Source organism: Primulina tabacum, chromosome 9, assembly GCF_025594145.1.
Source record: "Primulina tabacum isolate GXHZ01 chromosome 9, ASM2559414v2, whole genome shotgun sequence".
NCBI lineage: Eukaryota > Viridiplantae > Streptophyta > Magnoliopsida > Lamiales > Gesneriaceae > Primulina > Primulina tabacum.
Window position 1 is genome coordinate 27,988,497 of NC_134558.1, and position 25,670 is coordinate 28,014,166.

Genomic DNA, 25,670 nt, shown 5'->3' on the forward strand with positions numbered 1-25,670 from the left:
CCGGGACATGATCCCCGACCCAAGGTTCCGCACTGATTATAAAAAAAAGCTAGGGCTTTGTGCCCCGACTTAGAGGTTCTGCACCTCGATCATGTTACTGAGTACATGGGTTTTATTCAGTCCAGGACCCAATATCCCGCTGCTTATTTAATGTTTTCGGTTATTTTCCAACACTTCAAAAATTTTCGAGTTTTCATTCACAGTTGACTTATCAGAAGCCGGTTAGTTCTACAATGTTTGTTTATTTATGGAAAAAAAATGAGTAAATGGAAAAATTATATTTCATTAATAAAAAGCCCGGAGGTTAGAGATTACAAAAGAAGGAAATTACAAGTCTAGTCTAAATTTATGTGCTCGGACCCTGGATGCTCTTCCTCTTCAGGGTCCTCTTTCTCCTCTTCTCCATCCTTGGAGAGGGATGCGATGGCTCATCCGAAGTTCGAGAAATTTTCTATATCCTTAGGTAGGAGCCCAGCCTCTTCAAATTGTTCCCGACATTTTTCAAAGCCGGTCTTGAAAAGGGGATGTGCCCGATCTTCTATGGCCGCCTTGAATTCGGGAGAGAGGAGGAAGGAGACCTGCAGTTGCTCCTTATTTCGTTTAGCCGCAGCCAGGGAACTCTCGGCTCTTTCTGCCCTAGGACTGCTGTAACTCTACCTGCTCGGATAAAGAATTACTCATCGATTCCAAGACATATATTGTCCCTTGCATAGCCTCTTCGTAGTTAAGGCCTTCAATGATATTATCTCGAGCCTTCTCCAGATCTGCTCGAGTCGATTCCAAAGCAGCGCAGAGGCCGGCCACTTCTTCCTCGTAGGCAGATTTAACTCGAGACAGCTCTCCTTGAAGCTGCTCATGAACTTCTTGTAGATCTCGGGCTTGATTATTCTTTGTGATAGCTGTCACAGCTACCTCCTCGAAAATCGAGATCATCATTTGAACACCTGTTCAAAAGGAGTTAGTAAAAAAAAAGTGGAAAAAGAAATAATCAAAGGAACTTACGGCCAGAATCTTGTTGGAGCCTTCAAAGAGCTTGGGGGTGGGACGAGAGCCCCTCAAATGTGTCTCCTCGTCAGGAATGAGGAGCTGTTTGAAAAGCCTAAGCCCTGTTGGAGTAGCTCCCTCCGCAAAAATATTAGCTTGGGTGGGCTGTTCAGCAAGGAGGGGCTGTTGGGTAGGCTGTTGGCGGGGAGGAGGGGATGACTGATTTGCTTAGGAGGAGCCATGATCCCCTTCCCGGTTACTCTCAACCAGAATCACCTCGGGGCTTGTGACAGCCTTTCGCTTCCTCTGGATGAGAGGAACATGGTCTTCAGAATCTTGGGAGCTCGCCTGGGACGTCTTCCGTTCTTGCTCGGTATTTGCCCGGATAGATTCAGCCTGCCGGACCATCTCCTCCTCAGCCAATCTTTTCTTCTCGGCAGCTGCCTGACGAGCTGCCATTTTCTTCTCCTTGGCCGCTTTCTCGGCTGCCCATTTCCTGGCAAATGCCTCTTGCATCTATGAAGTATTTACACAAAAAGAAAGAAAGATGGTTAGCTATTGATTACAAAATAATGAGACAAGAAATAAAGGAGGAATTTAAGGAAGAGAGAGCTACTGGGTTGAGCGCCCGAGCCAGCAACTTCATCTATCACTCGGTCAATTCGGTCTTCAGCCCGGGCACTCAATCCATAGGCAATCAAATTTTCATATGATATAAGGATGGAGGAAGAATATTTACGACCCTCCACGGGGGTTTGGCTTCTGAGGAAGGAATCCTCAAATTTATAAGCCTTGGGAAGGGCGGGTTGTAGGGAAAGGGAAGGAAGAAACTCGGTCAGAAAAAGAAGGGGGACCGGGAGTTGGATGAAAAAGAATTGTCCTTTCCACCCCTTCTGGGAAGAAGGGATATCATCAAGGAATCGGGAGTTACGTCGGGCAGACATGGAGAAGGCATTGTCTCCCAACCGGCAAACAAAAAAGTAGTGTAGAACGAGGGGGTTGATAAGGAGATTGTTTATCTTAAAAAGAACGTAGGCCGAGGCCGTGATGCGAAAAGAATTGGGGTGAAGTTGGTTAATATGTACACCAAAAAACTTGACGACCTCGATGTAAAAGGAGGGGATGGGAAACAAGAGACCATTTCTGACTTGGTCTCAGAAGAAGCTGATATAGCCAGGAGGAGGGATGTCTGCCCTGTTAGAAGGACCGGGGATTATGATAGGAAAAGAAGAAGATTGGAGCCGAGAGTCTTGAGCTCCTCGTCCGCTCCTGAGCGTAAGGTGCTGCTCATTGAAGCAAACCAAGGAACTCCTGGAGTCTCAGGTTGGGGGGTGGGGAAGAAGCCTGGGCTTTGCCCTTACCCTTGCCCTTTTTCAGAGCTCGGCAGAGGTCAGAAGATGATGGTTTTGAGGATGGAGGTTTGGATTTTGGGTTTTCTAGAAGACTGGGCGAAGGAGTGTTTTGGGGGAAGAGAAGGGGAAGGAGATGGGCGCAGCGCGATGGACTCATCACTAGGCGAGCCTCGCGCATTCGCACCAGACGTAGAGGAAGTGGAATTAGACATTTGGAAAAGAAAGAAGGGACTTACATGCATCGATGGGAGACGAAGGCTTGAGAGTAGGGAGATCATCGGAGTGGAGGAGCGCTGCACGTCGAAGAAAGCGAGAAATCTGGAGAGAATTTGAAAAATCAGAAAGTGACAAATGAAGGGGTGTGTTGTTATATATAGATTGAGAGAATTATTCTTAACCGTTGATCTAAAGTCGAATCGGACGATGAGGAGGCATCTTGAAAATTGTGCAGGCATATGAAAAGACAGGCGCGGATATCGAAGCGTCAGACTCATCATTAACTCAGAATACGAAACGTTTCCGACCGTTGGAATTTTAGGGCATACGTCATCATAACATCATCTCCACTGCCCGAGAAGACTAAAAGACAAAAAATATTCAAATTCCGGGAGACGTGAGGCTCCGGCAAAATATTCAAAGTCCGCGAGACATGAGGCCCTGTCATCTGATTCAAAGTCCGGGATACTGAAGCTCCCGGTATCTCATCTTATCTTTGGGATATTTGAAGCTCCTGATGCTTTTATAATCGAGATGAATTATCTTTCTATTTAAGCTCAAACGTAACTGATCGGGACAACGAGTAAGACTCTAGCCCGACTATTTGAGGGATGGGTGGTGATACCCCGATAAGAGCCCGGGTTATGGATGACCCAGAATATTAAATGAATAGCCCAAATCAGAGTCAATATGCAGAGTAATTTCCTCAGCAGCCGGGCATGGTGATACCCGGGATATTCTTTCCGCGGGTAATCAAGAGCCCGGGCTCTCGTATAAACTCCCGGGAACTATCTACCCGAGATGCCTCGAGAAACGCACCACACTCGAGTGTGTCGATATGGGCTATCTTATCTATCAGAACAACATGAGTTTGGCGTGTCAGAGAAGTTATCAGAAGTAGGGTATGAGCGGCCACCTTACCCTACTTAGCAGGTAGGCACTGAAAACAAGGTAATCATGAGATTTTCTCCTATAAATAGCAGGTATTAATATCATTTAAAGATTCTGGAACTTTGAATTCTCAAGCACTCACGTATATTCACATATATACAAGCCATTTCACCTTTCTTCCTCACTTGCTGATTTAACCATCGGAGTGGATACGTCGGATACTCCTCCGGTGCTCATTCACGAATTCATTTCATTATTTGCAGCTCACGGTAAAAGTCTAAAATTACAGAGATATATTTTTCTCACAAAATATATCTTTTCTTTACTCATTTTCTTTAAACCTTATATCATCATCCAATAGATCGCTCCGACTTTCGCTCACCCGATTTACGCGGATCACATCACTTCACTTCACTGAACCGAACAACCTCTCTTCGAATTTAAGGGGACGGAAAGGAAATCTCAAGAATTTCCACTGAATAAATGAGATGGAAAAGATATTTCAAAGAAAAGAATAATCCATTCTATTTTTTGTTGTACACAACTGGGTTTTTGTTGGAAATTGATGGCGAAAGAATGGGGTGTCTGAGTTGAGGATTTCTGATACCTTAATTCCCATCCCATTTCTATGAAAAGTAGCACTGCAGTATGTTTCAACCTTTCTCAGAACCTCCGTCAAACAACGGACCTTGGCGCCGTGGCCAACAACTATGCAGCCAGCCTTCATCTATGCTGCCAACATGGAACTGCCTCCTATTCTCTCGCCCCCACTGTCCACGCTCACATGATAACTTCTGGGTTTGTTCCGCGTAAACATATCCTCAACCGTTTGATCGATATATACTGTAAATGTTCTAATTTGAACTATGCAAAGAAATTGTTCGATAAAATACCTCAACCAGATGTTGTTGCAAGAACTACTTTGATTGCTGCATATTCTGCGTCTCGGGAGCCTAGGTCGGCCAGAGAGGTATTTAATGAAACCCCATTAAGAATTAGAGATACTATTTGTTATAATGCGATGATCACTTGTTATTCTCACAATGACGATGGCTTTGCTGCCATTCGAGTATTTAATGAAATGAGAGAGAATAGTTTTATACCTGATAATTATACTTATACGAGTGTACTGGCAGCGTTGGCACTCATAGCTGATAGAGAAGAGCATTGCCATCAGCTACATTGTGCTGTGGTCAAGTCTGGTACTGGGTTATTTACTTCTGTGGTAAATGCCCTAATAGCCGCTTATGTCAAGTGTGCCTCCTCGCCTGTGACTTCCTCCACGTCATTAATGGCCTCAGCAAGAAAGTTACTTGATGGGATGCATGAGAAGGATGAACTTACATGGACAACGATCATAACAGGGTATGTTAAGAATGAGGATCTTGATTCTGCCCGTAAAGTTTTTGATGGCATGGATGAAAAGTTGGTGGTGGCATGGAATGCTATGATTTCTGGGTACGTGGAGAAAGGATTGGTGTTTCAAGTGTTTGAAATGTTCAGAAAGATGCATTCTTTAGGGATTAACTTTGATGATTTTACCTACACCAATATTCTTAGTGCTTGTGCTGATGCTGGGTTGTTTCTTCATGGTAAAGAGGTTCATGCTTACATCCTACGGACAGAGACAAAATCCCCTGGGCATTTTTTGGCATCTGTAAGCAATGCTCTGATAACCTTATATTGGAAATGTGGGAAAATTTACCAAGCACGACATGTTTTTGACGCAGCTTGCATCAAAGACCTTGTTTCATGGAATGCGATTTTATCAGCCTATGTGAGCGCAGGGCAAATTGTCGAGGCAAGTTCCATTTTCAATCAGATGCGTGAGAAAAATCTGTTATCCTGGACTGTTATGATATCTGGATTAGCACAAAATGGGTCAAGTGAGGAAGCTTTGAAGCTTTTTAATCAAATGAAGTCACATGGACTCGAGCCGTGTGACTATGCATTTTCAGGAGCTGTTATATCTTGTGCTATACTTGCAGCTTTAGAGCAAGGACGTCAGCTCCATGGTCAGCTAGTCCGGCTTGGTTTTGACTCTAGCCTGTCTGCTGGGAATGCTTTAATAACCATGTATTCAAGATGTGGCGCCCTAGATGCTGCCCATAAAGTCTTCCTTACCATGCCTTTTCTTGATTCTGTTTCTTGGAATGCCATGATAGCAGCCCTTGGACAACATGGGCATGGTGTCCAAGCTCTGGAACTTTTCAACGAAATGTTGGAAGAAAACATATTACCCGATCGGATAACCTTTCTTACAGTACTCACTGCTTGTAGTCATGCAGGTTTAGTTGAAGAAGGACAACACAATTTTGACGTAATGCAGAAAGTTTATGCAATTACTCCTGGTGAAGATCATTATGCTCGATTAATTGATCTACTGTGTCGAGCAGGAGAATTGTCAAAAGCCAAAGATGTGGTCCAGTCCATGCCATTTGAGCCTGCAGCCCCAGTTTGGGAAGCTTTACTAGCTGGCAGCCGACTTCATGGTAACATAGAGTTGGGCGTTCATGCTGCTGAACAACTCTTTGAGAAGATCCCACAACATGATGGCACCTATATACTTTTGGCTAACATGTTTGCAACTGCTGGGAAATGGGATGAAGTGGCAAAAGTTCGAAAATTCATGAGGGATCGAGGGGTGAAGAAAGAGCCAGGTTGTAGTTGGCTCGAGGTTGAGAACAAGGTCCATGTATTCTTAGTCGATGACACTGTACACCCTGAGGTCCAAGCGGTATACAGTTATCTGAAGGAGTTAGTAGTGAAGCTAAGGAAATTGGGATATGCCCCTGACACGAAATACGTGTTGCATGATATGGAGTCTGAACAGAAGGAATATGCATTGTCTACTCATAGTGAGAAGCTTGCGGTTGTTTTTGGAATACTGAAACTTCCTCGTGCGGCGACCATTAGAGTCTTCAAAAACCTCCGTATTTGTGGAGATTGTCACACTGCATTCAAGTTCATGTCCAAAGTAGAAACTAGAAAGATCATTGTGAGAGATCGGAAGAGGTTTCATCATTTTGAGGATGGTGATTGTTCTTGTGGTGATTATTGGTGAACATAATGGTGTCATGCTGTGACTGATTCAAGGATTTGGGATATGTGAATGAGGAGATGATTTTTGGTTCCTTCGTATAATACCCTCAATGTTGTAAACATATATCATCTCATGGAGTTTACTTCTCAAATTAAAGCTACAAATATGTGCAAGTCATTTGTAGTTACAACCCTTGAAGTTAATCCCATTGAGAAAGTTAATCCCAGTGAGAGGATAAAGGAGGGGATGGGGAGGGAGTTATTGTTTTATCGGCTGAATGACCTGCGCTGCGATTTTTTCTTCTTGCTAGTTAAAACTTTTGACATGAGAAAACATATTTGAGTTCATTTGAGAAAGTTGAACTATTTCGCTTTATGTATTACATCCTCAAATTAGTCTTGGATTAGCGATGGAGGTGGTTCTCACGAATTTATTTTATCGATTGATATTATTAACTACCTGAAATAATTTATGTAACATCCACCATACGCCAAAACCATGATGTTCAATGCATACATCTGATGTAGGGAAATGTATGTTGACTCCAGAAAGTCTACATATGGACAACCACTGGCATTAGAAGTCATCGAAAAGGATATTCCAGTTAACTCCGTGCAGTTGCTAACCAAATCCAAGTGGACATTTCTTACTCGGGAGGTAAGCTTCGCCTTTGAGCCTCAACTTGATTTTCTTAGCTTGCTTTCCCCAAATTATGTCGTGAATGAGCCCTGAGCTTAATTATTTTGAAACTATTTGTATTTATTTTTATTTACTCAGGATAATCCTAATCATGTCAGGATTTTACATTGATTTGTTTCGTTATAGCTTTTGGATATTTCAGAATGTTGTTAGGCCTTGTATACTAAATGGTATTGTGTCGAATGACTGCATTGTCAGTTGGTGAATGTGGAAAGCTTTAGGCAATTATTACTGAAACAAATTTATCTAGCAACAGTAAGAGTTCATTCCCGGGCAAGTATGAATGGATGCTTGTGCTTCATATTTATCCTAGCTTGAAGCAACTAGATTGTCGAAAAGTATATCATTTGAATTTAAAATTGTATTATTCTGATTGATTAGTCTTTATTATGATTTTGTCTTGTATGTTGTGATTTAAATTTTGGATTGATTTGCAATTTATGTATCTCGTCCTCTTAAAAGGTTTTTTGACTTGCATCTTTCATCTCTTCGTACTAAGAGATTGTAACAAACCAAACATACTAAGAGATAGTAACAAACCTATGGCATACTTGTCCAAATTTGTTCCTCTCGTGACTGTTTTGAAAGCTCTAGTATTTTCTTCACTGCATGCGTGCATTCACTTCTGTTCTTATCTAATTTTCCTTCAACATATAAATTTTGGTTCCCAAAATATATGACGTCGCCCCTCCTACTAAAATCTTAGTTGATTTTAACAGAGAAGAAAACAATCTCTACCAAACTCAAACTTGATGCCTTGTGGGAGGGCATGAATGAAAACCGGTCAACAAGCTTGGTGCACTTCAAACCCCATTTCACCGAAAGGGAATTTGAGAGGACTGTAGCCATGGATTCGACCGTGGAAGAAGGAACACGTCCCCTACCCAAATCATAGCCCACCGATTTGCTTCTATGTCGTCCATCTCATCGAGCTAGCTGGCAGAAGGGCTCTCCTCCTTGTGGATCGTCCATCCCACACCAATGAGTCGAAGCACATCATCACGGTTTTACTCTTTTATCAAAGACAAGTTTATACTTCCCCAAGAAGAAATAAATATGGAATGTGGAGTGTTTTTTTAAGTCTGTTTACTTATTTAGTTTCGACGTTAATATGACAAGTATATTTTTATATGTGCGTTGACGCATTAAATTTTATGATACGATTTCACCGGTCAATTTCGTGAGGCGGATCTTCTATTTGAGTCACTCGTATTTTTCATGTAAAAAATATTACTTTTTATTGTAAATATGAGTAGGGTTGACCTTTATCATAAAAAAAATCCGTAAAACCATTTTACAACAGACTTGCTCTAAATTTTATTATATCAGACATATAGAATATATTTTTAAACATGAACTTATTTTAAATTATCTTTTACTTATCCTAATAACTTGATATATTTTTATTTTTTATCTATTATTTTCTTATGGATGAAACGATCTTTCCATATTAATTTTTTGGGCGTCAGTGATTTTTTTTTTTATCAATAATTTGCATCTCATTTTTCCAAAGATATATCTTCATCATCTTAATATTAGATTTCATTTTGTTCTCTATTATCTTATTCGAGTTGGATCATGTCATTTTTTCGATTTTTTTTGGTTTTTTAAATACAAATTAAAATTTAAAAATTGAAAAATTAACGACAACTTTTATAATTTCAAATTAAATAATATATTGTTTTTAATTTTAATTATGACACAAACATATCTTGTATATGTTCATTCAGAGTTGCTCTTTATGGTAAATATAAGTTATATATTACGTTTCTTATTTTATATGGTTTTGTCATAATAATTTAGTTTACAAAGAATCAATGGGCAATTTCGGCAAATTAGAAATAACAAGGACATGAATGTAAGTACACAATTCAAAATTTTATTCATGCTTTATCTACTAATTATCTTATATAAATACATCGGATAAAGAATCAATTAATGAAAATAAAAATAAAATAAGCAATTAATATTAATAATTAAAATGAGGAAAACCAAAAGATGGAAGACCAAGAATCAATGCTCAATTTCGACAATTTAGAAATAACAAGGACATAAATGTATGTACACAATTCAAAATTTTATTCATGATTTTATATAGATAGAATATTAGATAAAAGATATATAAATTTTAGTGAAATATATTGTGTTCTAAATGATTCACATATTTTTTTTCAGACACTAAAGATTTACTTCTACTTTGATTATATTGTAAAAATAAAATTTTTCTTACTAGGACTATATTGTAAAAATAATTTTCATTTCAAATTTGCACTTATTATTACATTGTGAAAAGGTTCATCGAATTCAGTTTTAAGGAGCATTTTCCTTCTCGTTTAGTTAGGCGTATTTAATTCAGAGTTTTGAAGATTTTTAATTATTTTTTCAAATGATAGACTTGTATAGATTTTTATTGACTTTTACACAATTTCACAGGTTTATGAAGATTCATGTAGACTTTTTTGCAAGATTTTTATAGACTTTTGTGAAATTTTTTATATATAGAATTTTATAAATTTTGTACTTAATTATAACATATTATTTTTTATTAATTTCTTTGAACCGATAATTAATTGACATATATAACATATTTAGTTTGAAATAGTTTTCAATATTTATATTAATAATTAAATTTACTTATTTAAAGTTAAATAATTTAATCTTTATATGTGTATATATGAGTTTGTATGCATGTTTGTAAATTTTTTAAAATACATCAATTGATTAATGTGTAACCTTGTTTTTGAATTGATAATATATATGAAAAGAATATTATTTAACACTGTGTGGATATAATTTTGTATAAAAATATCATAACTTACATATTAATTGAAAATAATAAAAAGAATTTTAAAAAAAATCATGGCTATTCAATCATAAATTAAAAATCATAAAATCCATTCTAGAATTCAAAATTTTCTATAATATTAAAATAAAAAATTATTAAATGAACAATCAACCAAAACATGAAAAATTTGAAAAGAAAAGATGAAAATATATATAGAGATATACTTCGAAAATTTGAAAGAGTGATAGAGATAGACGAGAGGAGAGAAGACAACAAGAGAGGTGATGTGAAATGACAGAGAAATAAATAAATAGCTTGTGTATGATTTCGAAGTTTTAAAAATCTATCAAAATTTTTGATTGAACCAAATACAATTTTTGACAATTTATAATTGTAACTTAGACTTTAATATTTGTATGTAAAAGTCTATTGAAAATTTGAATACCTATAAATTTTTATAGAATTTTTAAAAGTCAACGTTGAATATCACTTGACTTTTTAAAACTCTATGAAAATCTATTTTGAATACAACTAGACTTCTATAGAGTATGTAAAAGTCTTATATGAATACAACTGGACTTTTAAAATCTACAAAAGTCAATAAATCTTCTACATTGAATACATCCCCTTGGTGTCTGAATTTCGTCTTTATTATAATTACTGTACAAACAATTTAAAATTTATAAGTATCCATTCTACGCCTCGCCATGATTTGACAATCATAGGCTAAGATACCACCACAATACAAGCAATAAATTCCAAAAACTCAACTTTGCCAGAATTTCCGCTAAAACATCCAAGCTCCTCATGAAAAGTGAGTGCACAGAATATAGATCGTATATCATCAATCAATCTAGAAAAGGGAGAATAGGTATGAAACAGAAACTTCAAATTAAAACACGAAATAAAGAAACAGTGTCATCAAGTTCCAGCTTTCCTACTGCCAACACGAGCAACAAAACCAGCTTTAATTGGAGCAACTGATCTCCCAGAGCCACACTGAAAAGAACAACACAACAAAGGGAGTTTTAGCTTAAGATGTAATATAAGCACATGAATCCAACAAGTGCAAAAAACAATTGCTTGCTCGACTAATATCTCCTCAGAACGAGCAAAAAAAATCATATCATTCTCTTTCGACCAAATTAAATAACTTTACATCTGAGGAACTATGATGGTGAATCTTTATCACACTGATGTAGCTAAAAATGATGATTATCCAAACTACTCTGCTGGTTCGTAAACGAGTCCAAGTAGCTGGTGGAGAGAATTTTTGTGGGCTATCACCTGCGTCAGAAACGAAACGTCAGAGGCGTCGGGGTGGATACTCCGACGCTCAATAAGTAATTGAGAGCTAAAAGGTTTTCGTATCCAAAAGTCTTCCACCTTCTAAATAATGAGAATACTCTCCTATTTATAGATTTTTTTTTTTGGAGAGTGTACAGTGGGTTTGGGCTTTTATAATTAATAATAATTGTGGGCTTGGGCTTTTATACTTAATCTGAGCCTCATTACCCATCACACGTCATTAGCCTCATAACTGAAGGCAGTAGTAGTTATCAAAGCGTGTGATAGAGTACAGGGTCACTGGATCTAATAATATTGGATTGCAATTAGACAAACTACATTTAAAGGAGAAATGATTTATTGCATGCATGCACGCCGGAGAAAGGGAAAAAACGAGAGCTTCAGAATTGGTGTCTCAGATAGTTAACCTACGATAAGGGTATGCAGCAGTTCCAGAACTTTGATGATCAATGTAATTTGAATGTGGGAAATTTCTCCTTGCGTAAAATAATGAGCTTCCTGAAGAATAGGCAATAAATGACTAATGTGGTTCAGAACCAAATTAAATATCTATATGCCAATGGCTTTCAGCTGATATCCTTCCCAAGAAATACGTCGCCAAAGTTGAGATTAAAGAGGAGAATTTTTGTTGTCTAACAGATGTCAATAACGGCCACCAGAATCCTCCTCCTTCATAGTGAAGGCAAGGATTCTTCATCAGGACAATAAAACAACACAAACTTAAGACTATCTTGAACATCTTTTATCGACATACTTTCCAATAATATGCTTAAGAGTAAAAGATACATGCTATGAAAGAGAGAATTTTTTCCCAGTAGAAAACGGAGAAGGGAATTAACAGTTTACCAAAATGCAATTATTTACTACAATGATGTCAGTTTATTGATTCACTTCAAGTTTTTCAGGCAGAATAAAAACATGCAAAAAGGGAGAATTGTCACCTTTTCACATCTTAGGAAAAATAGACGGTTTTTCTTTGAAAGGATGGTATCGGGACTTTTGCAGCCATTGCATATGACATATTCGTCTGCACGAAATAGAAAAACAAAAATAATCTAAGACAAGAAAATCATTTGCTTCTGTAAATGAATAATCAATCAATAATTTAATAACAAGTAATATTCAATGCTAAGTTGTCTGCTGTAAACGCCATCAGATTGAGAGCAGTTTTTGAGTAATCACATACCAACAGGCAAAACAAACCTAAAAGCTAGAAAATGTTGGAAACATGCTTCAATCCTAGAATTAACCATTAAGCATCTAATTGCAAGTTAATTTGTTTTCGACTATTTTTTTAATACTAAATTAGACATCAGATATAAAACTTACTAATATATCGGCGGAGGATTCCCTCAAAATTCTTGGGTGCAAACCTCCCCTTAACTACCAATCTTTGTTGTCCATCAAGTGATCCACTAGTTCCCATTTCAGCCAGTAAGAAAGTCATCACATGCTCTGGTTGTCTGCGCATCCTATTAAAATGGAAACCAAAAGGAAGTGATATTCCAAAATATTGCAGTGCCACTATTGTGTGACCAACGGCCAATCATAAAAATTTCTTTATTTTTGAATGCACCAGAAGATGGAGGAAGTAACTCGCATAGAAAATAAAAACACATCTGAAAAGAAAATAAAAGTCACCACAAACTAATTAAGTCAACTATCAAATAGATTTTGCCAACAGATGTAATTATGTAAGTTTTGCAGAGATCCATGAAATTGACAAAAACTGTTTTCTTTGTGCCTTCACGGAGAACTTGAGGAGGCCTCATGACTGTCCTCCGACGGTCACCAGCAAGCTCGGGATTATTTTCACGAAGGATGTTGAAAACTCGGCTGAGAAGCTGCACATTGTAAAGATCAGTGTCTCTAAACAAAACCTTTTGGACGAAATGAAGATAACACAAGGACGCGGCCATAAACTACATTGATAGTTGAAGAACAAGCATTAACAAAATATTAATATACGTAATAATGGACCAATTATACTAAATTTGTCTTCTGTTTAATGTATAAACATCATTCTAAAATCATTACATATTACGACAAACAAGAACCAACTTAACTACATATATGAGCATCAAATCTTATATACTCTTAACGTTCATATGCTAGCATTAGAAGGCAGGCTGCCAAACATCCCATGAGACGAAAGCTCTACATTTGTGTATATTAGGCTAACAAACATTCAAACTATCAAAGAATATTACCTTGTATTTGAAAAAGTGCTTGGATTACTTCTAATCAACCACCATTAGGGTGAAACTTGAAATTCGATCATGAGAAAATACACGGAGAAGCCGTGTAATCAACTTTCAAAGTAAGTCTGCTTTTCCTGCCCTTTATTTTGTCTGCTAAATTTATGGTCACATTTCTCAACCAAAATACGAGGATGACAAAAGAAACTGCTAAATTTATTTCATTTCAACGGAAGTTCGATAAGGAACCAAGAAAATAAAAATCAATGGCATAACCAACATCATTCCTCAAAACCAGGAGCATGAAGCTTTAAGGTTAACCTACTTCTCAAATAATTGTCCTCCCTGAAATACATAATCTTCACTTATTTCACTTTGTTTTTCAAAACATGCATGTCGTTTTAACAAATTTACAAATGATCCAGTTATCTCCTAGAAAACGTTACGAAAATATTTCTAGCAACTCTAATGAAAGTGCATCGATATCTGCATGTGCCCCTTGTATAGACTATTGCAAAACAAAGACTCGCACAATTTAAACTCACTCACCTTTATAACATAAATGACACAAAAGGATAAATCATCAAAATGTAAAACAACATTAAGAAACCAAACAAGAACCTATGCCTTGACAGTCATATGTATATCGTGATTCGTGAAACTATGACTTCTAAAGCATATTACATGGACTTCAATATGAAAGAAAATGTACTTATAATTTAGGAATCCTAATAAGGCCCCTAAATATAATATTCATCCTTTTTCCCCTCACCAGTTCTTACAAGAAAACGCTACAAACCTGCTACATAAATCACAATAAATGAGAATAAAAAATATCACGAATGCAAAATAAAGAACCTCAAGGAAAACGTTTTATATTGCTCAAGGCAGTTCAAAAGCAATACCTCTTCATATTCATAATCACGATCGCTTCCTTCCCATGGATAATGTTGCAGGATAATTCCTTCTCCTTCTTCCTCTTCAATTCAATGGTATCTAAAAAAAGTAGACAGTAGCCCGGAAAGATAAAGAGTCAAAAATCTGACGGAGCATCAAGTAAATGGAAGATCCAAATGCCTCTTACCTTCCAAATCATCTCCTACATTCTCTTTTTCATCATTCAGATCAGTATGTGCTGTTAGAAAAAATGCTAATAACGGTAGAGTAGAAACGAACTTGTAGAGATAAAGCAATAACCGAAACAAGTGTGATGTTTACAGTATGACTATTGTGTAAAAGAAAGCAAAACCAAACCGAGGCCTGTAACGTGTACAGTTTCCTTAAAACTAAAAGGATCGGTTGGAAGGATGAAAAGTGTTTACAAGGGGGGTTGAATAAACACTTCACGAATTTTAAATTCTCTTCGAGATTTGGATTCAGTTTGGTTACAAACTGACTCTAGGTATCACGTCGGTAAATGACAATCAGTTAAACTGAAGAAAAACAGTTGCGGAATATTAACTGACTGAAAGATAGAATATCTAACTGAAATATAATAACTGAAGTAAAAGAACACAATTGTTTCTGGATGTTTGGAGACTTGAATAACTCCTACGTCACCCCTTCTATCACAAAGATAGGATATCCTCTAAAAGACTTTGATCAAATACAAGACTTGTACTGACCCACTTCAGTTTGGACTTATCAATGCCAAAACCTGAAACTCTTAGCTACAAACGCTTTTATAGTCCTTGACTGAACTTAGCACGACTTAAAGAGTTTGCAGATATTACAAAGTGCTATTAAGCTCAAATGTATAGCCTGAATGCTACTGATATATCAAGTGAGTGAGAGCTTTCGATATTTGAATGCAATAAAAGAATTTTGCTGCGTAACAGCAAGCTTGGAAATTCGTTGTAGGTTCGTTGGTTTCTCAGCTGCTCTCTTGAACTATTTATAAGCTTCCATTTCAACGGTAACATTAACTGCTGTTTGAATATTATATTCGTTGATATGCCACGTCGTTATTCTTCTGACAACAGTACTCTGTGACCTCTGAAATGTGGCGTTCCACTAATAGTTGCAGGCTGTAGTGGTACTATTTGTCGGTAGTTAATGACGCGTTCAGCTGAATTAATCAGCTGCTGGGCAATAAACTGGTGAGGAGAATAATTGAGTTGCGTTTCAGTTGCGTAGATCAGTTTACTATATTCAGTTGCTGAGTTCAGTTTACTAGATTCAGTTGGTTCGCATAATCAGTTGGCAATTTGTCAAACGCCATAATTTTGTTTCCAACAATTTCCCCCTTTAAGGTGTTTGACAAAACTAAGCACAAAATAACTGAACAACTGAACTCATCGTAGATAACATAAAAGTTTAGAATTGAGTAACAGACAATGACTGAAAGACTGCTCTTCTTTTGATGATCTAGCAGCTCTTTAATATCTTCCCTCTTTTTGTCAAATAAACACATCTGAAGAGATAATTTCCGAACATCGATTGATAAGAGATTGACAGAAGAGGATATGTTAGAGACGGTAGAGAGCATTGTGGTTTGCAACAAGTCTATTTTGCTTGTTTCAAGCATCTCCAGATTTTCAACTCGTTTGCTGATAACGTCTTGAGTGATGGAGAGACTCTGAGCCAAACCTTTGTTCTTTTGAATTGCGTCCACTGACTGAGAAAGAGAGATTAAGGCTTGTTGAATTGCTTTCAGTTTCTCTGAGTTGAATTCTTCAGCATGTTCTAGCTTCAGAGAATGTGCTAGTTGAGTATGCTGAATTTTGTACAAATCATTAATCACTCTATGTATATTATAATGAATGTCCTTAATCTCTTCAAGAGCAAAATCGAGATCTTTGGCAAAGTGAGGATTTGGCTGATCCGACGCTCCAGTTTCCTGAGAGAGTCGATCAAAAACCACCATGGTTCTTTCAGATATCATTGTTGCAGCAATAGTCGATGCTGGAATATATGTTTCAGTTACTTCCGCTTGGACCAGAGGAGGTGAAGACTGAAGTTGATTAGCATTTGAGCTTTCCTGCTGAATGTGAGAGTTTGCAGGGTCTTCAACTAGAGGGTCATGAATTGATGCTTCTGCCTGATGATCATCTGAGATTCGAGCTGACACAACAGTTAGAGGATTTTCAGAAGTAGTCAATAGATCCTCCAGATTCTCAGTAATGTGCTGATCTGGTGATTGAACAGACATTATTTCTTGAACAGTTGGTTCAGAAATGACAGTTTCAACTGGCTCGTTAGTTAAAATGGGATTCTCTTCAACTGCTTGATCAGCGGAGTGATCAACTGACAAGGGTTCATTGGTGGAAGTTTCTTGAATCAATGATTGAATGATTTCATCAATATGAGCTAGTGTCAAATCAGCTTCAGAATACATCTTGGGATCATCAATAGGAGAAGGTGACACAAATGAAGATGGAGCAATTGAAGATGAGGAGACATCTGCTTTCTGAGAAAGGATAGCAGTATTGTCCTTGTCAGACTTTCCAGCTGATTGTTCAGCTAGATCTTCAGTCACAATTTCTTGAGAAAATTCTGGTATGATAAGTTCTTGATCCATTTCCCACTGTTTAATTTCTGCTTGTAGTCCAATTAAATCTGTCTCCAGTTGAGCATAAACTGCTTTATCATTGAATGCAATTGGACTTGTGGGATTGAAATTTTCCCGAAGCTCAGTAACAATCTGCTTCAGTTTCTTTTCTCTTGAAAGATCAAAGAAATACTTCTTCCTCTGCAAAGCTTGATAAATTGAAGAAGCTTTGACAAACTTCAGCACTGCTCTTTCTAGAGCAATAAATCTTTTCAGCTTAGACTTTTTGTTGAGGTCCTTGGCAAAAACATAGACTCTGAAATTTACCCATTCTTCAAAAACTTGGAGCTTTTCTTCAGCAAATTTATTGACCTCTTGCCAAATTAGATCAATGTGAGTTTGAATGGCATTCGAAGGTCTGGGCTCTTCTTGTATTTTACCTTTGCCCTTGGAGTCAGTCAAAATATGAGGAATGGTTAATCCAGACGTAGTTGCATCAATCTTTTCTCTGAGCACAACCCCTATTGGTCTGGCAAATGGTAAAGGGGAGTAAGGAGAAATACTAATAAGTGGAGCTTTTACTCCAGCAAGTCTGGTTTTATCACAAGATTTAGTGATTATACTATTTGGCGGAATGGTGAACAAGGGTAACTGATCCTCAGTTGAGGACTCAGTTGGAATTGCCTTCAATGGAACAGCCTGGATTGGCTGTTGAGCTCCTGATTTCATCAACTTATCGGTTGGTATGACTTCAAGTGTAGCAGTAGGTTTGGTTTTCAATGTCTGTGGTTTCTTGGCAATTGGAGGAGACGGGATCTTCTCTACATCAGAATCACTGATAAGCATTTTGCGCTTTGAAGTCTTTTTCTGTGGTAGAGCCTGGGCAATCTTAACTGATTTGGGAACAGCCTGCTGCGTCCCAATCTCTGTTTTGATCTTAACAAAATTTTCAGGATTGATATCCAACTTAGTTTTTGGAGGCAAGATATTCTTGGCATTGAACACTTTGAATTTAGATCATCTCTCTGAATCATCAGTTACTAACCCTTTGACTTTCATCAAATAGCTCAGTTGAATTGCAAAACCTTTGGACTGCTTGGTGGAAGAGAACATATTCTTCAAGATGTTGAAAAGAAGGTGCTTCCAGTTGAGTCTCCGTCCAGCCATGATGACAGTAATGGCTTGAAATTTTTCCAAGGTTAAAGCAGCAAAGGATTCTACCTTTGCCAATAGCCCCTTGGCTACAATGTCGGCAAGTAACTGAACCTCATGCTTCAGCTCCTTCTTTGGATCGGAAACTTTGATTTTTCGTCCATCAGCAGAAAGTAAGGTTTGCATTTCTTCGATATCAGATGCTTTGACATCAGCAAGTTGTGCCAACCCATCAGAAGGCAGCAAAAATAATTCTCCAAGAGAATCCTCAGAAATGGTCAACAGTTGATTGTTGACAGTGGAGATGATGTTACCTTCAGAGTTGATAAATCCATTTGAGTAGAAATCTTGAAGTTCTTTTGGATAGATTTCTTGAGAGAATTGCCCTAAGAAAGTTTTTAACCCTGCTGATTCAAGCTTCAGAAAAACATTTTTCACATCGGCTTCTCCGATTGATAGGGATGACTCAAAATTGATAGCCATAGCGTTCAATAAATGTGCCGGAATTTGATTTGCCATTGCTGAGATTAAGAAAACCCAACTGAACGATCAGTTGTAAGACTGAGTCCTTTCAGTTGAGAGTTGACTAACATTTGTCTTCTCAGCTAACCTCTTAAAACCAATATTCCCCCTTAATAGATGCATATAAAAATTATAAGCAATATTAATTAAAATTATCCTGATGCTTAGTAGTGTAAGCGTCTGCTGTAATGACATTGTCCTTTCATCTTCCTTGTCCTGGTCTATAAATAAGAGTAGAACAGTTAGTTGCAAATATATCAGCAAAAAGAAATTCAACAGCTAAAATGGCAGATGCAAGTGGTTCAAAAGCTCCGGATATGGCTGAAGAATTTATGCGAGCTGCACTAGAGAAAAGGAATGGGACAATAGAAGAAGAAGTCTTCCATCAAATCCTTCGCTACTGGGAGGATTTACTAGAACTTCAGTTACTTTGGGAGAATGAGATGGCTACCACTCTCGTCCTGGTGGAGAAACTGGAGAAATACCGAAAGCGCCTGCACGTGGCACACACGGTGAATATATTCGAGTATGACAGAGATTATCAGCTGATGCTCTATAAGGAGAAGAGAATCCTAGAGCTTATGGCTGAATCTGACAGCTTTCATAAGACTTCCACTGGAGATTTATCTCAATGGATGAGCAAGTGGAGAGCTTTTGTTCAGGAAGAATTGAACACTGTAATCCATGATGATTTATTCAGATGAATAAAATGTCATTCCAGTTTATCTCTGTCTTTATTTTCCTGTATTTGTTTTCAATTTTATCAGCTGACAAATAACTCATAAGCAAGATTACTGATAAAGATTAACTGATAAAAATTAAGATAAATCAATTAAGCCAAGTATATTGTGAAAATGAGAAAACTTAGTCTCAGCCAATGGTTTGGTGAAGATATCAGCTGCTTGCTAATCAGTTGAAACATATTCCAGTCTGGTGTCCTTCTTCAAGGCATGATCTCTGATGAAGTGATGCCTGACATCTATGTGCTTGGTCCTGGAGTGAAGAACTGGGTTGTAGGTAATAGCAATCGTGCTTGTATTGTCACAAAATATGGGTGATTCTTTTGCGTCAATTCCATAATCTCTCAGTTGTTGCTGAACCCAGAGCAGTTGAGCACAGCAGCTTCCAGCAGCAAGGTATTTTGCCTCAGTTGTGGAAGTTGCTATGGATGTTTGCTTCTTGCTGAAATAAGAGATCATTCTGTCTCCTAGAAACTGACATGATCCACTTGTACTTTTACGATCAAGCTTACATCCTGCATAATCTGCATCTGAATATCCAACTAAATTGAAAGATGAATCCTTAGAATACCATAACCCAACATTTTGTGTGCCTTTTAGATATTTTAGAATACGCTTGGCAGCTGTGAAATGTGATTGCATAGGATTTGCCTGAAATCTAGCACACATGCAAACAGCAAATACAATATCTGGACGACTTGCAGTTAGGTACAATAATGAACCCATTAAACCTCTGTAAAGCGTCGTCTCAACTGATATTCCCCCTTGATCTGTGTCCAGTTTTACTGATGAACTCATGGGAGTATTTGCAGCTGAACACGATTCCATGCCAAACTTCTTCAGTAATTCCTTTGTGTATTTAGTTTGACTAATGAAAGTACCCGACTCCAGTTGCTTCAATTGTAATCCAAGAAAGAATGTCAGTTCACCCATCATGTTCATTTCAAATTTCTCCTGCATCAACTTAGCAAATTTCTCGCATAATTTGGGGTTAGTTGACCCAAAGATGATGTCATCAACATAAATTTGAACGAGTGGAATATGATCATTCTTGGAGAATTTGAACAAAGTCTTGTCAACTGAACCAACAGAAAAATCGTGATCAATTAGAAATTTTGAAAGAGTGTCATACCAAGCTCGTGGAGCTTGCTTAAGACCATATAAGGCTTTGTTCAAATGGTAGACATGATCAGGAAGGTGATGATTGACAAAACCTGGAGGTTGTTCAACGTAGACTTCTTCCTGCAATTGGCCATTTAGAAATGCACTCTTTACGTCCATCTGGTAGACTTTGAAGTTTTTGAATAAAGCATAGGCAAGGAAAATTCTGATTGCCTCCAGTCTTGCAACTGGTGCATATGTCTCATCGTAGTCAATTCCTTCTTCTTGCCTATAACCTTGTGCTACTAGCCTTGCTTTGTTGCGCACAACTGAACCATCTTCGTTCAGTTTGTTCCTGAAAACCCATTTTGTACTTATAACAATTTTTGAAACTGGTCTTGGAACTAGGTTCCAGACATTGTTATGGATAAACTGATTTAGCTCTTCTTGCATTGCATTTATCCAATTTGGATCAGCAAGAGCTTCATCAACTTTCTTTGGTTCCAGTTGTGATACAAAAGCCGAGTGAATAAATAGATTGAGCATCTGATTTCTTGTTCTCACTAGATCAGATGGATTACCTATCACCAATTCTGGAGAATGTGATTTCTTCCATCTGAGTTCAGCGTTTATTGCTTCTGATTCAGCAACTGCTTCTGTGGGCAACTGAATGTTTTCAGTTTCAGTTGGAGTGATTTCAGTTGGTAACTGAATATCATTTGTTTGCTCTATCAACTGATAGTTAGGAACAGCTTCTGGTTCAGCTGGTTGATCTAATACTTCTGGTTCAGGTGTTTGGAGGTTGTTTTGATTGATATGATTGTCTTCTTCATCATCATCCTCCAAACTGATATCTGTAAATCTATCCACTAGCTCAACTGGATCAGTTGGCTTATCAGTTAGTACAGTTTCTTCAAAAACAACATGGATAGATTCTTCAACATTCAGAGAATTTTTATTAAAAACTCTATAGGCTTTGCTCACTGAAGAATATCCAAGAAATATTCCCTCTGCAGATTTTGCATCAAAAGTTTTTAAATAATTTTTGCCATTGTCAAGAATGAACCATCTGCAGCCGAATATTTTGAAATAAGAAACCACACTTTTTCTTCCATGTCAGATCTCATAAGGTGTTTTCATATGATTCTTATTAATCATTGATCTGTTCTGAGTATAACACGTAGTGTTTACTGCCTCTGCCCAAAATCTTTGAGAAATACCCGAATCAGCAAGCATTGTTCTAGCAGCTTCTTTAAGGGTCCGATTTCTCCTTTCAGCTACACCATTTTGCTGAGGAGTTCTAGCTGCTGAGAGCTCATGCTTAATTCCAGTATTTTCTAAAAAATTTGAAAGAATTTGATTGATGAATTCAGTTCCTCGATCGGATCTGATTTTATCAATACCAACTGATTTTTCATTTAATAATTTTTTGAAAAGGTTGATCAGTTGTGCAGCAGTTTGGTCTTTTGTCTTGAGAAAAATAACCCAAGTAAATCTTGAAAAATCGTCTACAACTACCAAGGTGTATTTCATTTCCCCGTAAGCTCATGACCGGTATTGGACCAAATAGATCCATGTGCAACAGCTCTAAGCATCGGGAGGAGGATTTACGGCCCTTGTTTTTAAAAGAAGATTTTACTTGTTTACCAAACTGACATGCTGGACAAATTTTGTCTTTGATAAAATCCATTTTGGGCAAACCAGTGACAAGATCGTGGTTACTCAGATATGCAATAGATTTGAAATTCAGGTGGTTTAATCTCTTATGCCACAACCAGTTTTGAGAAAATTTTGAAGCAACTAAACATACTGTGCATAAGGTTGATCATTCCAACTAACTTTGTATGTATTTCCACACCGTTTGCCAGTTAGGATGATCTCATTATTTGAGCATTTGACTGAACAAGAATGTTTGTCAAACTGAACTGAGAATCCATTATCGCATAATTGACTGATGCTAATCAGACTATACTTGAGATTCTCAACTAATAAAACATCATTAATGACAAAGTTACCATGGATAAGCTTACCCTTACCCACAGTTTTACCTTTGGAATTATCTCCAAAACTGATGTTTGGTCCAGTGTACTTAACCAGTTGAGATAACAAGTTTGACTCTCCTGTCATGTGTCGTGAGCATCCGCTATCCAAATACCATATTGATTCAATGCTTATACCTGTTATCTGCAATCACACACAAGATAAGATTCTGGTACCCTTTTCTATTTGGGTCCGAAATTGATTAGTCCTTTAGGAATCCAGACTTGGATCAGTCTAACTGACCGTCCAGTTGCTGTATTCCAGATGGTCTTTCCCGATCTGTGTGTGCTTGGTGTATGGTGTGCAGAAGATACAACATGTGATTTGCCCTTTTTCAACTGATTGTTCAGCCAGTATCTTTTCTGAACTGGCTTCCTGTTATAGTAATTGGAGTAGCCATTTGAATAATTTTTGCTAAAGCTTTTTGGTGACTGACTGTGTGAATCAGTTACCTCTTTTGGGCCATAACCAATACCACATCTTTTGCCCTTGTTCATACTTTCAGTTGGCTGTTCAACCAGTTTACTTAGTTCCGGTTGTTCTTGTTCCATAACTGATTTGACAAAGTGAATATATTTTCCTTTGCCCATAATCAGTTTTGGTCGAGTATCTTTGGGAGACATTTCATCTTGGTTACTGAACTCTAAACCAGTTTTATCAGTAACTGATTTCTGTGAGTTCTGTATATGAGTCAATGCAACAGATGATTTGTTCAAAGCCTGAATAAGCTCAGTTTGCTTTGATTTTTCAAGCATTAACTTTTGAATCATTAATTGATCATTGCTTCTTTCAGTATTGAGTTCGGCAATCTCCTTTTTCAGACTCAACATATCAACTTATTCATCAGTTTTAGTCTTATTGTCTATAGGATCAGTTTGCTTTACTCTAGCCTTTTCAAATGATAAGGCAAGCTTATGATACTCACTAACCATATCATGCAAAGTTAAAATAAGTTCTTCTCTGGTAAAATCAGTTGAGCTAAATTCAAATACCTGTTGGCTGCTGGACCCCAGTTCTATATCACCAGCCATCAAGCATTTCACCTCCTTTTCATTGTCACTAGAACTGCAGGAAGTTTCTGGTTCTAACCCCTCGCTGTCAGTTTCTGCCCATTTTGATTTGCCCTCTTCTGCCAAGAGCACTTCATGCTTCTTCCTAGAGAACTTCTTATCATCCTTAGATCTCTTTTTGTGCTCATATGTTTTCTTTCTCTTTCAATTGAGCCTTGACTGTCTTTCTTTGGTTTGGTACAGTCAGCAATAAAGTGACCTGGTTTGCCACAGTTGTAGCAAACGTTTGATTCTTCCTTGGAATTGCTTCTTTGATATTTATTCTGAAAATTTCCCTGATTTTTCCTCATAAATCTTCCGAACTTTTTAATGAACAATGACATGGCATCATTGCTAAGTTGATCAGCAGCTTTTTCAACTGAGCCAGTTGACTCTGTTCTAATAGCAGCTAAGGCAGTCGTGGCTGCTGGAGTAGAAGATTCTCCTTCTCGAGTTTGCAGCTCAAACTCGTAAGCTTTAAAATCAGCAAATAGATCATGAAGCTCAACTTTGTTCAGATCCTTGGATTCCCTCATTGCCATGGTCTTCACATCCCACTCCTTGGGAAGACCTCTGATTACCTTCAATGCAACTTCTTTGTTTGTGTACACTTTTCCAAGTGCATTTAATTCATTGATGATGCAGCTGGTTCTTTCATCATATTCATGCATCGTTTCACCAACTCTCATTTTGATATTGTCAAACTTCTGAATAGCAACAGAAAGTTTGTTTTCTTTTGTTTGTTCGTTCCCTTCGCAAAGCTGGATTAGCTTCTCCCAAATCTCTTTGGCTGTCTTGCACATTTTGATTTTGCTGAAGGTTACTTTATCCAGCGTCTTGTATAATATGTCATTTGCCACATTATCCAAATTGGCTTTTCTTTTATCCTCTGTCGTCCATTCTTCTATGGGCTTTTCTATACGATGCGGTGCCCCATTGGTGATGGCAACAGCTGTGTTGGCTTTCAAAATCTTCATGGGTCCGTCAGTTATAACGTACCACATATCATCATCTTGTGCAGCTAAGTGAGCCTGCATTCTTATTTTCCAGTCATCAAAGTCCTCTCTGGAAAACATTGGAATCTTGTTAAAAGAAGACATACTGAACAGTTTGAGTAAGATATTCTGAGACGAAATACAACTGCTCTGATACCACTTGAAAGGATTGGTTGGAAGGATGAAAAATGTTTAGAAGAGGGGGTTGAATAAACACTTCACGAATTTTAAATTCTCTTCGAGATTTGGATTCAGTTTGGTTACAAACTGACTCTAGGTATCACGTCGGTCAATGACAATCAGTTAAACTGAAGAAAAACAGTTGCGGAATATGAACTGACTGAAAGATAGAATATCTAACTGAAATATAATAACTGAAGTAAAAGAACACAATTGTTTCTGGATGTTCGGAGACTTGAATAACTCCTACGTCACCCCTTCTATCATGAAGATAGGATATCTACTAAAAGACTTTGATCAAATACAAGACTTGTACTGACCCACTTCAGTTTGGACTTATCAATGCCAAAACTGAAACTCTTAGCTACAAACGCTTTTACAGTCCTTGACTGAACTTAGCACAACTTAAAGAGTTTGCAGATATTACAAAGTGTTATTAAGCTCAAATATATAGCCTGAATGCTACTGATATATCAAGTGAGTGAGAGCTTTCGATATTTGAGTGCAATAAAAGAATTTTCAGCGTAACATCAAGCTTGGAAATTCGTTGTAGGTTCGTTGGTTTCTCAGCTGCTCTCTTCAACTATTTATAAGCTTCCATTTCAACGATAACATTAAGTGCTGTTTGAATATTATACCCGTTGATATGCCACATCGTTATTCTTCTGACAACAGTACTCTGTGACCTCTGAAATGTGGCGTTCCACTAATAGTTGCAGACTGTAGTGGTACTATTTGTCGGTTGTTAATGACGCGTTCAGCTGAATTAATCAGCTGCTGGGCAATAAACTGGTGAGGAGAATAACTGAGTTGCGTTTCAGTTGCGTAGATCAGTTTAATATATTCAGTTGCTGAGTTCAGTTTACTAGATTCAGTTGGTTCGCATAATCAGTTGGCAATTTGTCAAACGCCATAATTTTGTTTC

General features: G+C 37.5%; 2 protein-coding genes across 6 annotated transcripts in view; one reads left to right on the plus strand and one right to left on the minus strand.

Moving 5' to 3' along the window:
- The first annotated feature begins 3,827 nt into the window (after positions 1-3,827).
- Positions 3,828-25,670, plus strand: part of LOC142555093 (pentatricopeptide repeat-containing protein At1g25360) — a 36,592-nt gene continuing 14,749 nt past the window's right edge. The window contains exons 1-3 of one of the 4 annotated variants that reach the window (XM_075665763.1): positions 3,828-6,901; positions 7,014-7,143; positions 7,905-8,333. In XM_075665763.1, coding sequence (XP_075521878.1) covers positions 4,072-6,507 — 2,436 coding nt within the window. In that variant the 5' untranslated portion in view covers positions 3,828-4,071 and the 3' untranslated portion in view covers positions 6,508-6,901; positions 7,014-7,143; positions 7,905-8,333. Of the gene's footprint in view, positions 7,144-7,904; positions 8,334-25,670 lie in introns of those variants that run through there. The other 3 variants (XM_075665764.1, XM_075665761.1, XM_075665762.1) reach the window with 3 other exon arrangements.
- Positions 10,616-14,536, minus strand: LOC142555092 (eukaryotic translation initiation factor 2 subunit beta). 2 transcript variants are annotated; one of them, XM_075665759.1, is made up of 5 exons: positions 14,382-14,536; positions 12,920-13,122; positions 12,608-12,750; positions 12,220-12,305; positions 10,616-10,969 (listed from the first exon to the last, which is right to left on the minus strand). In XM_075665759.1, the coding sequence occupies exons 2-5, from the start codon at positions 13,048-13,050 to the stop codon at positions 10,892-10,894; spliced, it is 438 nt and encodes a 145-aa protein (XP_075521874.1). In that variant the 5' UTR covers positions 13,051-13,122; positions 14,382-14,536; the 3' UTR covers positions 10,616-10,891. The 2 variants fall into 2 exon arrangements, with proteins under 2 accessions (XP_075521874.1, XP_075521875.1); XM_075665760.1 differs by having other exon boundaries at positions 12,977-13,122; positions 14,382-14,481.